This window comes from Homarus americanus, unplaced genomic scaffold, assembly GCF_018991925.1.
Source record: "Homarus americanus isolate GMGI-L3 unplaced genomic scaffold, GMGI_Hamer_2.0 scaffold367, whole genome shotgun sequence".
In the NCBI taxonomy this organism is placed as follows: Eukaryota; Metazoa; Arthropoda; class Malacostraca; order Decapoda; family Nephropidae; genus Homarus; species Homarus americanus.
The window spans coordinates 11000261-11015460 of record NW_024743709.1 but is presented as its reverse complement, the minus strand read 5'-3'; the positions used below and the strand labels follow the sequence as shown (position 1 = coordinate 11015460).

Genomic DNA, 15200 nt, shown 5'->3' with positions numbered 1-15200 from the left:
CTTTACATGTTTGAGTGTTTGAATGTTTATGTGCATAGGTGTGTGAGGTAAGTTTTAGACATAGACACTTAATTCACCTCATGTGCTGTGTTGCTTGCTTGCTGAAGTTGGGATTTGGGGAGAAGGTGAAGGTTTACTGGGGTGAAAGGAGGCTGGAGTCGTCAGCCACCTCACTCTCCTTCTCACTGCCAGCAAAGTCAGCCAACTCACTCTCCTCATTGCCGGGGTCGTCAGCCACCTCACTCTCCTCATTGCCGGGAGCGTCAGCCACCTCACTCTCCTCACTGCCAGGGTCGTCAGTCACCTCACTATTATCGCTGTAAATTTGCATTGAAACCTGTTGTTCTTCACTCGTTGAAGGCTGTGGTTTTACACTGGTCTTGAACCGCTGCCTAAAAGCTGTGTTCTGTTTGGATGTACGTTAGGGTGTGACAGTTGCCCTCCAAAAATAAATAAATGGTCCTACAATGCTGTTCAAAGTTTTAGTGTTGTGTATTTATCTAGGAAACACCCCTGTAAGTTTTCTTGGAGATCGGTGCATGTTTGAGCTAGCACCGTCGGCTTTACAAAATAACAAGGAATATTATTATCTAATGAACAAATTTAGTGGAATTTCTTTTATTAGACTTATAAGATATACTAACACCAAACAAATGATCAATCATATCAATCTTAATACCCCTAAAACAATATTATAGATTAGTACGAAATACAATAATCCCAATAATTGCATTTCTAGGCTCAAGACCCATTTCTCTCAACTGGCGTACAATGAAAAAAAGAAATACTACTACCCCGCAATGCCTGGAGTGTTTGAGGAGCGCCAGCAGGAGATGACTGACTTCTTCCGTGATTCTCTAGCCCAACCATTTACACGTGGCGACTACAAGGAGCTGGTAGAGCTTCGTCTGCTGCCTGTAACTAAAGGATCCGAGCCAGTGAATTTCACGATGGTCTACCCCGGCGCACTTCACAAAGCAAGGTGGATGGCTAAACTGCTCTATACCCTCAAGATTGTTCTTTTGTCAGGCCAGATCAAAGAGCAGTTTCCCGAAGCCAAGGTTGTGACTAAAAGTCAAATCAGCAAGTTAGAACGGTTTGCTGTGTTCACAGTCGCTGTTTGTGTCCCATGGTGGATTGTTTGCTCCGTTCCAGCAAGTGCGCCACTGAATGACTTGAATTTGATCGAAACCTTGGCTGAATTTGCCCCATATGACGCCACAATAGTTGACAAAGCACGTGTGGCACTCGGTAGACACACTATGTACCTAACTGAGGAGTTGGCCCCACTGGCTTTGTTCTCGTCCCAAGTACAAGAAAGGACAAAAGAGGAGATGAGGAAGGCCCTTCTTTGCCATGAAGGCACTGAAGTTACTAAGAGAGTGGGGCTCAATCATGTGGGCTATGGAAAGCCATATCTTCCCCCTGTCCCAGAAAGTGGCACTGCCCTGGTGGACCTAATTGGGCCTGTCTCAAGCCGATTCTTCACCATTTTAGGCATGCCCTATCAGTTTCTCCACAGTCCAGCCAGTGAATGCGCTGATCATGATGACTACCTGAACATGATACGGGTTGTGGACAAGCTTCAGGTCGTCAATGAGGCTGCAGAGCGTGGTGTAAAACTTTGCCATGACTTTCTTAATGTTGACAGGGATGAGGAGCGCTTTCAAGAAGTCCTTCAAGTAGTTGAAAATGACAGACTCCGCGTTCCTAATCAGCGCAAACGATCATCTGTTTCTGAACAGAAATCATGGTTTCTTGCTCTAGAGAAATATACCTTGTGAATATATGATAAAACCCCTTAATGTTCCATGAGAGAATAAGAATGATTATTTTTTTTGTATTAGTGATAACAGCTTTTAATTAAGACAGGCAATTGATTTGTGTTAATATCCCTTATGATGGTTGTGTAATCTCATATAGGTGTGTATGCCGTATAAGCAAAATCGCTATTTTTCAAATTGCTGGTGCTCACTCAAATATGCATGAATCTTCAAAAAATTGCATGTGGGTATTTTTTGTCAATATGCAACACCAAAATTTTGAACAGCATTGTAGGACAAAGTTGGGGCAACTGTCACACCCTAATGTACGTGGGGTGGTTGGTGCACTGGGGGTTGAAGGTTTGGCCATTATAAATGCATCAAGTCATTTGTTGTGCATTCTTCCTCTTCTCCTCAAGCACCTCGTAGTATGCTCGTATGTCTTTCTTGACATTGCGGATGATAATGCAATTTTGGTCAACATTAGGGTCCATTTCTAATGCCATATCCATTGCCATCTCAAATGAAGAAATCAGCTTCCTTAGGTTCCGTACAGTGAGGAGTTGTGTTGGAGTTTCATCTGCATCTTCTCCCGTTGCAAGTGGCATTTCTTCCTGCTGAAACCTCTCCAGTTCTATCAGGTCTTCATTGGTAAGTTCTTCATTGTGAGAGTTGAGGAGGTCTTCTATGTCAGCGTCATCCACTTCGTCAAATCCAGCCCTCTTTGCAAGAGTCACAATAGTCTTCCTTATTGCAGGCACTGAAATGAAACCAATTAAGTTGTGCACACACTCAGGCCATAGCTTACGCCACACACCGTTCATGTTCTGTTGTGTTATTGCCTCCAATGAATCACTGATGTTTTTTTTATGGCTTTCCTGATGTTGCAGTGAGTTTTTTTTCCAAAACTCCCGGATTGTAGGCTTCCCTTCTCCATTGGTCCCCTCAATCAGCTGCTCCATGATACGCTGAGTGTAGAGCTCCTTGAATGTAGAGATGACGCCCTCGTCTATGGGTTGCAGCAAAGCCGTGGTGTTGGGAGGCAAAAACACAACTTAAATGTTCTTACACCAGTCAACCATAGCTGGTGGATGACCTGGTCGTTGTCGATCACCATCAGAGCTTTATCATTACAATTATTTTCCTTATTATAGCGACTAATGCGACCGGACACAGTTGAATATGTAGTGGTGCATCACAGACCCTGTCACCCACGCCTTATGGTTTGAACGCCAGACGACAGGAAGTTGTCCCTTCCCAACCCCCCTCAGAACATGGGGGTGTTTCAGACCGGTACACAAGGAGAGGTTTAACTTCAGGTCACCCTCAGCATTTCCACCAATCAGTAGAGTGAGGCGGTCCTTGGCAACTTTGAATCCCGGTGCGGTCTTTTCCTCCTTAGATATGTAGGTTGGTGAAGGCATTTTCTTCCAGAAGAGTCCGGTCTCGTCCAAGTTGAAGACCTGCTTAGGACTATACCCACCCTCCTTAATTATGGTTGTGAGAAATGGTGGGAACTTTCTGCTGCTTCATGGTTGGTGTTAGCTGATTCTCCTTGTATTTTTAGGTTGTGGATTTATATACATTTCTTAAATCTATCAAACCATCCACGGCTGGCACTGAACTCAGGTACGTTGGATTTATCTTTAGTTATGTCTCTCCACAGCGATCTTGCCTTCTGTTGAATCCTGCGTTGCAATAAAGGTGTTTTAAGGTGCTGGGTCTGGTCGTCAATCCACGTGCTCAACATCCGCTCCATACTCTCCATCTCAGCATCACGGAACCTCGTCACCTTCGTAGCCGTCATTGGTGTTGTAGACCCGGCCATCTCCTTGATCTTGTCGGCGCTTTTAACTATAGAATGCACCGTAGAGGGAGCCAAGCCGTGCACACCCCCAATCACTGACGTTCTTTCTCCGTGTTCATGTCTTTTTACGATATCCAATTTCACGTCCAATGTAACTGCCACACGTGATCTCTTAGCAACATTGCTGGGAGTTTTAGTAGCTCGTCGCTTAGGCATTGCGAGATCACACAAAACACACGCCAGCATGTGTGAGATTGAGGCGAGCGGTAGTGTTTGGCGGAGGAATACGTACACACGCTGTCCTACTCTACGGTTGAGGCGCGTGGTTCAAAATTTTTGGTCGTAAGAATTTGCGAACAGTGGAAATTGGTAACAACAAATCGATTGCGGATAAGCGGGGTTATAAATACCGAGGCTATGAATAAAGGGGTTTGCCTGTACTGTTGCTAGTGTTGTGAAGAAGCAATGTAAGACCATTAGCCTTGTTACGAAAATGTACATTTTAAACCGTTTTGAAAAGGGAGAACGTGCCGTGGACATAGCTGCTGTGCTAGGCTTAACCCCTACAACAGTGCGTACTATCCGGACCAACGCTGACAAGAATAAGGTTAGTGCTGGAAGTGGTACTACTCCGAGTGCTACCAAGACAACTCATACTAGAAGCACTGTGATAGAGAAGGTGGAAAAGATTCTGGTATGTGGGTGGAGGACCCGAGTCAATGCAATGCCCCTGTGAGCCTTATGGTTATCCAGCATAAAGCAAAATCCATGTTTGACGACTTAAAGGCAGCAGAGGGTGAAGGATCAAAGGAAGAGACCTTTACGGCCAGCCAAGGATGGTTTCAACAATTTAAGCATCGTTAAAAATTCCATAACATAAAGATGATTGCTGAAGCTGCTAGTTCAGTTACGGTTGCTGCTGAGATATTCCCATCGGAGTTCAAAAGCATTATCCAGGAAGGAGGCTACTCAGTGAAGCAAGTCTTCACTGTGGATGAGACTAGTCTCTTTTGGAAGAGGATGCCAGAAAGAAACTATATCTCCAAGGAAGAAAGAAGAGCGCCAGGTTTTAAAGCACATAAGACCGCTTGACGCTGCTGCTTGGCGCGAGCGCTGCCGGTGACTTCAAGCTGAAGCCGATGTTGATTTCTCGCACTGCCAACCCTCTGGCTCTGAAAGGTTTACTCTAAGGATCACCTTTCTGTGGTTTACAAGGCAAATAAGATAAATCTAATTTTCTTAATATACTTTACTCAATTACATACACACTCAATCTTACATAAAGAAAGTGAAAAAGAAGAAATACATTTCGTACATTTTAGGCCTAAAGCTCTAAACTTCGGATAAAGCACCTATCTGGTAACCCCCAGGTCCCAAGCATGGTGACTGTACAGTATTAATGTTGCTGTTCTTACACAATTTTGAGGTTTTAGCATGAGGAAATATGTACCGAAAGCATAAAAGGAAAGACATATGACAAGAAAAATTTGTGCCAGACCATGGAATTCTAGATCTGTACTGTACATTTTAAATAAACTTGTTATTGCATGTACAGTAAACCATCGATATAATGGACGCCGCCTGGAATGAACCTCGGCTTTAACGGACACTTTAACTTTTGGTCTAGGATCATATACAGTACTGGATTATGAACTCAGGTCCGTTAAAGTATTATAAAGAATTACTCTATAGTAATACAATAAGTCCTCGCTTAACGTTGTGGTTCCGTTCCTGAAAACTGCGACATTAACGGAAACAACGTTACTGCCTTACCGGAATCAGTTTTCCCCATAAGAAATAGATAAAATAAGGGAATTATGTTCCCCAGCCTCCCTTTGACCCATGAAATACATTACATATATAGAAATTCAATGGCATTTTTATAGAAAATAGTACATATATATACTGTACTGTATATGCAAATAAACTAAATCATTTTGTATTGTACTCACCGATGGATGGAGGTGGTGGAGCTAATGTGTGGTGGGCAGTGGAGGAGTAGGAGGGGGGAGAGGAAGAGGAGGGTGGCGAGTCACTCCCGGTTTAATACCTCCATTTTCGTAGCAAGGCTATTGGTCTTACATGGCTGCTTCACAACACTAGCATCTGTAGCATTTGATGGGCACTTGGAAGCCATTTTGAATGGTTAGAGTACAGTATTAAGAACAAAAACACTTAAACACGCACGAATGATGTGGTAGCTTAACAAAGACTGGCGACGCTTGGGAACGCCGTGACGCTCTGCGAGTGAGAGCATAGCACGCCAAGATGAGAGAGGGTGATGCGCAGTACAAAGTAGTCCGTGACGACGTTATATTGAATCGGCGGGACGTTATCCGAATCATGGGTGTCTGAAGAATAGCGACGTTATAACGAAACAACGTTATCGGGGGAAACGTTAAACTATTACTTTTTTCCTGTCCTGGAGTTATGTTTGACAAGAAAAAATGAAATATTCATAATACAAGGCAGAAGTTGCAAGACAAAACACTTGGGACTCGCCGATAGTGACCATGCTTGATTATAGACACATTTTGAGTTTAGATAGATAGATTTATTGAGTTAAATTATCATTCATTTTCCACATTGGTTCAACATGTTTTGTTTTTGGGGATTTAGTGGTACAGCAGTAATGCTCAACTCGCACCAATATGTCAAGGGTTCAAGCCTTGGCCTGGACACATGTGAGAAGGGTGTTATCCAGTGTGATCCTACCAAACATCACAGGTTTTCCAGTTGGAAAAAGTCGATTATTATTATTATAGGAATATATTATGAAATTGATTAAGATGAATCAATTATTGGAATTCAGTGAACCTCGAAGATCTGGACCCAGAAAATCCAGATTTTGGAAGATTCAAACAAAATTTTGGGGTCCTGGGGGTTTTCTTTTTTTTATACGGGGATTAGCCCTCCCGGGCACAGGTCACTAACCCACATTGGGGCCTGGGGGGCGAAAATGTAATAATAATAATACTAATAATTATAATGATAATAATGATAATAATAATGATAATAATAATATGATAATAATAATAATGATAATAATAATAATAATAATGATGATAATACAGGTTGTACCTCTCTAGTCCGGCATTCTGTGGTCCAGAAACTCCCGTGGTCTGGAACGATTTTAGTTTGTCCAATAGGTAGATAGGCAGCTTTTTTTTACTTATCTAAATTATTATTATTATTACAGGAGTATTAAATTTTTGCCTCTCAGGCCCTAATGTGGGTCAGTGACCTATTCCCGGGTGGGCTAATCCCCTTAAAAAAAAAAAAAAAGCCGCGGGAAATTAAGGTTTGTTTACATCCGGCAGTTCGGCTGCTCTCTCTCTCTCTCTCTCTGCTTGTCTATACAGAGTACAACATTTAACCCTTCAATATATATGAGCAGTAAATAAGTGTTGCTTTCATATTCTTATGTAGAGTAATGACGATATATTTTCACATGTGCGCACTTACATACGAGCAGTCTCACTTTTTTTTTTATCATTAATGGTTAGCTACTTATATTGTTCCATTTATTAACATTAAATAACACTACAGGTACTTCAAGCAACTATATTCATTTTTTTACATTAATTTTACTACAGCTAAACTCAGGGTCTTATTTTCTTCAGTTTTATATGTAGAACCAAACAGTCACTGGTTTCGTAAGCTTTAACATAAACAATGCCGGCAGCCGTCTCGTCTCCTCTAATATTCCACGTATTATTAATAAATTGTATTGTTAATTTTGCACACACATACATTAATTCAATAAAAACAAATTCAGAAACATTAATTAAAATATATATGAACAGTAAATAAGTGTTGCTTTCATATTCTTATGTAAAGTAATGATGATATGTTTTTACGTGTGCGCATGCGCACTTACATATGCGATCTCTCTTTTTTCTTTACAATTATTGTTCCATTTATTAACATTAAATAACATTACTTAAAACAACCATATTAATTTTACTACAGCTACAACCAAGGTCTTATTTTCTTCAGTTTTATATGTAGAACCAGTCAGTCACTGGTTTTGTAATCAACGAATACAATGCTGTGTCATTTCCTCGTGTGTTTTAATATTCTACGTATTATTAATGAATTGTATTGCTCATTTTGCACACATAAACATTAATTCAATAAAAAAGACATTCAGTAATAAACAATAATGAATCTTTTGTACATAAGAGAAATGACGCTGTTTACACGATTATGCACGTCGTCTGCACGTTGGCGGGCCGTTCAAACCCGTCGAAATTCAAGTTTCCGCCGTCAAAATTTTTATTTATTTATTTTTTTGTGTGTTCCAATAAAATACGTTAAGAATTAAAAACTCGTGAAATTTGAGAAGCTACTATACGACATTTAACCCTTCAATATGTCTTCAAAGAGACCATGATGCAGAGAAAGTGGTGCTAGTGCTTCCAGGCATAAGCACAAGTCACTATCTATCCAGGAAAAGGGTGAATTTCCATGGTCCGGCACCGGTCAGGTCCCGAGGTTGCCGGACTAGAGGTACAACCTGTAATAATTATAATAATGATGATAAAAATAATAATAAGGAACCATAATGAAATGCAAAAATTTAAAAAATAAATAAAAAGTGAGAAAAAATTTATGTATATTGTGTTGTCAATAGTAAGAGAAACAATTGAGACCCTGCAATTGTGTGTAAATGAGGCAGAAAGTCAGATCAGCAACCTGGGACTTGGTCACAATTTTTGTGATGCCATATGGCAGCAGGGTCTACCATTAGACAACACATTATGCTTCCAATATCTTCACAGGCGGTAGTACCTCCCTGTTTTGTAGCTGCTTACTACCTAAGAAGGCCTGTGTAACTAAGATGTCAGCGCGTGGGACACTGGTGCCTGAGGCGGGAAACATAAATACAGTTGTCAATTGTCGTTTATGGGAATATTATTTAATTCACTCTACAATATTTCTTATGTTATTGTAGGTAAATGCATGGTTTATATAATTTGTTTATCATTGTATTCAAATTAGACTACAAGATATGTATTTCCCCCATATTTCGATCGTGCGCCTGGCAATGGGAGTGAGTAACCATTAGTTAATGTGTCAGCTGCTGTTGTAACTCTCCGCATTCCCTGCCATATTTTACTGGATTTACTGTTATTATTAGTGTTTACTGATAATAGTGCTTAATCATGGAATCTAAAGCAAGTGGTGGTGTGAAGAGAAAGAATGTACATTTACCTCTTGTGCAGAAACTAGAGTTAATGAAGAATTTAGAGCCTGGTATGTCTCTGGCTCGCGTCTGTGATGAATACGTCGTAAAGAAACAAACTGTGTCAGACATGCATAAGGCCAAGGATAAACTTATCTCATTTGCAATGAAGTATGCTGTTGATGGTGCCAGTACATTTGCATCTGTTAACATCTCTGGTGGCATTGTAGCCAAGTTAGACTCAACATTGTAACCACCAGGCTACTGGCCAAGCTGTGAGGTGTTATGGTTGTTTTTCAACTCATATTTTTGGGTAGATATACGTAACTTTCTTAAATTATTTGTACTCGGTTACATACACACACCATCCTACGTACATATTGTTGAAGAAAGTAAATTAAATAATTGTCCTAAGGGCAAACACATTAAGGGAATATACATTTTTTTGCACACAAGTTAGTTGGCACAGTGGGGAAGTGGGAGGAAGGTGAAGGGGGAGGGGAGGGTTGCTAGGGAATCGGCAGAGGTAACGTACCTGCTCGTCACCGTTGCTATAGTGAAGCAGGGAGCGTATGCAAATGTCGACTGTGTTAAACTTTCATTTTGCTTTTATTTACTGGTCTGGCAATAAAAAATAAGAAAAATTAAGAGCATAGCTGTGTGAGTGGGAAGTGAATGTATGTGAAGGCAATGAGCTGTACTGTGCGGTTGACGCAACTGCCTTCCATCCTCCCATGTGACATTATGGCACTCACACACCCACACACCCACGTCTCAATCAGCTAGTTGACTGACTGGCTGAACTGTGGTGTCACTAAGATGATGGTTTGAGTCTGGAAAGAGCTATTTTTTGTACTTAAAATGTGTTATTGCATTTTATGATATGTTATGTATCAAATTTATTATTTATCAGGCTTATCACAGTACAGTGGTCCCTCGGTTAACAAAATTTTGGTTAACAAATTACCTTCCATATGAATCTTCAATTCGGTTAACGAAAAAATTTGATTAACGAAATCCTTACAAAAGTCACGTTTTGTTTTGAACATCAGCTGATAAGCTGAGGAGGTATTCAGCCAATTCAGTAATCTCTTCTATGTTTACATTCGTTTCCATTGGAGTAAATATCAAGAAAATTGTGCTCTTTAATATTTGTGCATTTTTTATACAGTATTAAAATTATTGGTCATTCTAAAATTTAGCCATCCAAGCTCTGTCTACACAAATTTTTTCATTTATTTTTGGCTCGATGTATGTAACTTTATTCATTTATTGAAACTCATTTACATACACACTCTGTCCTAAGGGCAAAGCTGAACTGTACATGTAATCAGAACAATGTGCAAAATGATAACTAAAATTTTTCTCTAGTGCAAACTATGGCATGTTTACATCCAAATTAATCACTATCTTATAAGAATTCCAGCAATGCAAATTAAATTCACCCCGGTCACTTCTATTAAATTTTATAAGCAAAAAACAAAAACTCAATCTAAAGGACATAAATTAACAATTACAAGTGATCCCTCGGTTAACGAAATTTCGGTTAACGAATTACCTTCCATAAGATTCTTCACTTTGGTTTACGAGCAAACCCTCGGTTAACGAATTCCTTGCAAATTTTTCCCAACATGTTTTTGCCTGCATTTGGCTGCCCACCAGCTGTAGTATTAGTCCGCCAATACAGTAATCGGTTTTAGGGCTTAAATTCCTTACCATTTTAGTAAATATCAAGAAGGTTGTACTATTCAATAATTTTAAAAGTTTTATATTAAATTTTTTAGTCATTTTAACAATTATTGAACATAATTGAAGTACAGGAAGCTAGTTTTTTGCGTGCCAAACAGCCACTCAACACACCAAGCTTGGCATCAGTTTGTTTACCAGTTCAGAAGAAGGCAGCATGGGGTGACTTCTCTTCCACCCCAATGCCTTCTCTTCTCCCTTCTCCTCCACCCCCATTCTAATTCCCATCATCATCAACCAGGAGCCTTCTACATACACACCTCAAAGTAAGTGTACTTTACTGCATTTATTTTTAGTTTGTATGTAATTTTCGGTGAGCTGGAACCAATTACCCAAAAACCCATTGAAAGAATGGTTTCGGTTAACGAATTTTTCGGTTAACGAGCAACCTTCTGGAACGAATTGTGCTCGTTAACTGAGGGACCACTGTAAATACTTCACACCACAGGTGCCAACTGTCAAACATGTCTCTGTCACCCACCACTCCCTCCCTACCCCCCACCACTCCCTCCCTACCCCCCACCTTCCCAAGAAATGTTTGAAGATTCTCAATAGGCTTACAGTTTTAATCATATTATAATATCTCAGACTAAAGTTAGGAGAATATAATTTGTATTGCTCTAATCCTTGCAAGACAGCGAATAATTTGAATATAAACGTCATATATTTTGCACAAAAGATAAAATTTTTGCTCTCTAATAAAATTCTTAAATTAGATCTAAAATTTGTATGTCTAATTCAAATTATAGCTTGTTTATATTCAAATTAATCACTATCTTATAAGAATTCCAGCAATGTAAATTATATTCTGCCCTGGTCATTTCTATGAATTTTATGAACTAAAAATAAAAACTCGAGTAAATAAACAAATTATACTTCACCAGATGCACTATCTGTCAATCAAAATACACCTCACCTCCCGCTCCCCTCCCTCCCTCCCTCCCTCCTCCTCCTCTCTCCTCCTCCCTCCCTCCTCTCTCCTCTCTCCTCCCTCCCTCTCTCCTCCTCCCTCCCTCCCTCCCTCCTCCCTCTCTCCCTCCCTCCCCTCTCTCCTCCTCCACTCTCTCCCTCCCTCCCTCTCTCCCTCCTCCTCCCCTTCCCTCTCTCCCTCCTCTCCTCCCTCCCTCCTCCCTCCCTCCTCCCACTCCACTCCCTCCCTCTCCTCCTCCCTCCCTCTCTCCTCCTCTCTCCTCCTCCCTCTCTCCCTCCCTCCTCCTCCCTCCTCCCTCCCTCCCTCCCTCCCTCCCTCCTCCCACTCACCTCCCTCCCTCCTCTCTCCTCCTCCCTCCTCCCTCCACTCCTCTCCCCTCCCTCCCTCCCTCCCTCTCCCTCCTCTCTCCTCCCTCCCTCCCTCCCCTCCCTCCTCTCTCCCTCCCCTCTCTCCTCTCCCTCCCTCCCTCCCACTCCCTCCCTCCCTCCTCCCTCTCTCCCTCCCTCCTCCCTCCTCCTCCTCCCTCCCTCCCTCCTCTCTCCCTCCCTCCTCCCTCCCTCCCTCCCTCCCTCTCCCTCCCTTACTCCCTCCTCCCTCCTTCTCCTCCCTCTCTCCCTCCCCTTCCTCCCTCTCCTCCCTCCTCCCTCCCCTCCCTCCCTCTCTCCCTCTCTCCCTCTCTCCCTCCCTCCTCTCTCTCCCTCTCTCCTCCCTCCCTCCTCCTCTTTCCCTCCCTCCCTCCCTCTCTCCCTCCCACTCTCCTCTCCCTCCTCCTCCTCCTCCTCCCTCCTCTCTCCCTCTCTCCCTCCCTCCCTCCCTCCATCCCCTCCCCTCCCTCCCTCTCTCCTCTCTCCTCCCTCCTCCTCCCTCCCTCCTCCTCCCTCCCTCTCTCCCTCCTCCACTCTTCTCTCCTCTCTCCTCCCTCCCTCCCTCCTCTCTCCCTCCCTCCCTCTCTCCCTCCCTCCCTACCCCTGCCTTCCCAGACAAAAGTTTGGTGTTTTCATGAGGTTTTAAAGTGTTTATCTTATATAATATGTCAGACTAAAGTTAGGAGAATATAATTTGCATTGCTGGAATCGTTGCAAGACAGCGAATAATTTGAATATATACATCATATATTTTGCGCAAGAGATAAAATTGATCACCTGTATCACATTACAGTAGTTATTTAAGAGTTCTAGTGTATATATACGATATATATAGTGATTTAAGGGAATTTTAGGAGTGTTTCTGACTTTATGCATTTTTGGCTTTACTTTGTATATACTTTTCTGTGAGCTGGAATCAATTACCCAATATCCCATTGAAACTGGTTTCGGTTAATGAACGACTCTCTGTATGGAATTGAGTTCGTTAACCGAGGGACCACTGTATTTGTGAAATTTCTGGATGATTTTTCTTTTAAAATACTGTACTCTTAATTATCCATATATTATAACATATCCTGCTTTTAATAAAGGCTATATTCAGACATAAACATTATCATTGTATTCTTATCCTTATTATTATTACAGTTTATGTTAAACATTAAAAAATGCAGGAATAATTTGCAATTAACATTGCAGACTGTATTGAGGATATTTTTAAACCATATAACTATCGCCTTGTTCTATCTTTAACATTATTAGAGTCTGATTAGTTGGTAGAATTTCATGAATATACCTACTGTATATGGGTTCCATGAGATTTGCTCACAAGATGAACCTAATCTAACCTAACCTAACATGTCTTCCTTTCCATTATAGTTGTGAATACATGCCTTGTAAACAAATGTCTGCACACTAACTATATGAAGACTCTGGTGAGGATCCATATACAGCATTTACATGGAATATTTTTCCAAATAAAAGACCATTTAAACAGCAGATACTTTTCTCCAACTGGTGGTTTAGTCCATGTCATTAAAATATTGTATAAATTTTTACTCCTAACATTAGGAAAGTGTTCATGTCTTGCTTTTTTTGAAAGGGTATTTATTGCATTACTATAACCAGGTGGAGACGAGTAGGAAACATTATCTCAAGTTTTCATATCTTGCAGATAACTGGCCTTTATACTTGTATAATATGAAAGTAAAAAAATTTGGTACAAAGATAAATTCCTGTTTGATAGAAAACTAACAGTTATGGTGATATTTTTTCAAGATTTTATCCAAATTTATCTGAACAGTGAGTTCATCAATGTCATAGTAAAATTATAATACCTTTGTTATATTCTACTGACTTCATCCACAGAACAGGCCATAGTTCTCTTTTTACACTCGCCCAACTCCAAGTTTGTGACAAACTTATTACTTTATTGTTAGATTTAATAAGGATAAAGAAGAAAGGACAGATATTACACTCTATTCCTACTTTTTAATGGTTGTCACAGGCTTTATTTACCTATATTCACTGTAAATGATCGTATTTCATTCCCAGAATTGGCTTATAATCAAAGAAAATAGGAAAACGAGGTGCACCTTAGCTTGGGATTCAAGTTTTTCATGCTCGGAAGTCTTGTAGCAAGAGTAAACATTTCGTGCCACTGACATTGTTTTGAGGGTGCAAGCATACCAACCCCCAAGTCTTCCGCCAGTTGGTACACCTGACTACACTACGATGAGGTAGTAACAACAAACGACAGTTGGGTACCACCATGGCACATCTTGAAAAATCACAAAATTTTTACTCCATTGTATTACGACCGCCGGGATAGCACAGCGTGGTATATACCACGGCTGATCTTGCAATTGGCCCAAAGTTACATCTTGTGCTGTTGAACCACAAAGGGTGACTGGTGCAGTAACTCACATAACCTTAAAGGCAGTCTACATAGGTGCCAAATGTGCGTCTTGTGTATCTAGCATTCATACACAAACATAAAATTAATCTAGTGTAATTTTTTAGTTCATACGCAAATTTGCACATGAAAACCCCCAAGAGTGTTGAGGTATGTCTTTCCCATTAGACCAGCACTTGTCAACCATGGGAGAATTATTGTGGATGGTGAAAAATTACTGTATAACTTGCCATTGAACATGGCAAACTCTGCCAAGAGATGGTGTAACTGGTAGAGTGTCCCAGGTCACCCATATCATACCGTTGGCATGCTTCTTTACTCCATTTTTTGCAGGGGTGATTTACACATTGTCCATTTTTCACTAAACATCATTCTAAATTACAGTATTAGGATTTTATTCAATGTTCAAACCACATGTTTCTTTATCCACAGTCCTGGCTCAGCGTGGGTACTTCAAGGAACAGACTTTTATTAACTACTTGAAGTATCTGCAGTACTGGAAAGAACCAGAATATGCAAAATATTTAAAGTAAGTAACTTAAATCATAGAAATCATATACATAGGTAGCTATAGATTGTTCTAAAAATACATAGAATCTCTTTGATTGGCAGTTTCTCCAAGGCACAGTTTATGGGGATGTCTCCTTTAAGAAAGGAATTTTGTTGTTTAGTTGCAGTAACCCTTTGGTGATGCTTTCATCCTAGCCATATTCTTTATCCTGTGGTTTGTACCACTGACCAAAACTTTTGTATGTACAATTTAAGTTTTGGACACATTAGAACATTATTATATACAACATGCCCTTAAAGTTCGCGGTGGTTTGGGTGTTAAAATGGCTGCAAATTGCCAAATACGCAAATATCATTTGCTGACCAGGAGGGTTAATTTTTCGTACGTACGTAATTTTATATATACATACATAGATACTCGTATATACTATACATACATGCATGTATATTTAGACATACATACATTGGGGATTGCCT

The 15200-nt window shown here is 40.6% G+C and overlaps 1 protein-coding gene across 5 annotated transcripts in view; it reads left to right on the top strand.

The window, feature by feature from the left end:
• Window positions 1–15200, top strand: part of LOC121877485 (mediator of RNA polymerase II transcription subunit 31-like) — a 71870-nt gene that overhangs the window by 38563 nt on the left and 18107 nt on the right. For all 5 annotated transcript variants that reach the window (XM_042383267.1, XM_042383266.1, XM_042383269.1 and 2 more), the window contains one exon: window positions 14646–14742. In XM_042383267.1, coding sequence (XP_042239201.1) covers window positions 14646–14742 — 97 coding nt within the window. The remainder of the gene's footprint in view (window positions 1–14645; window positions 14743–15200) is intronic.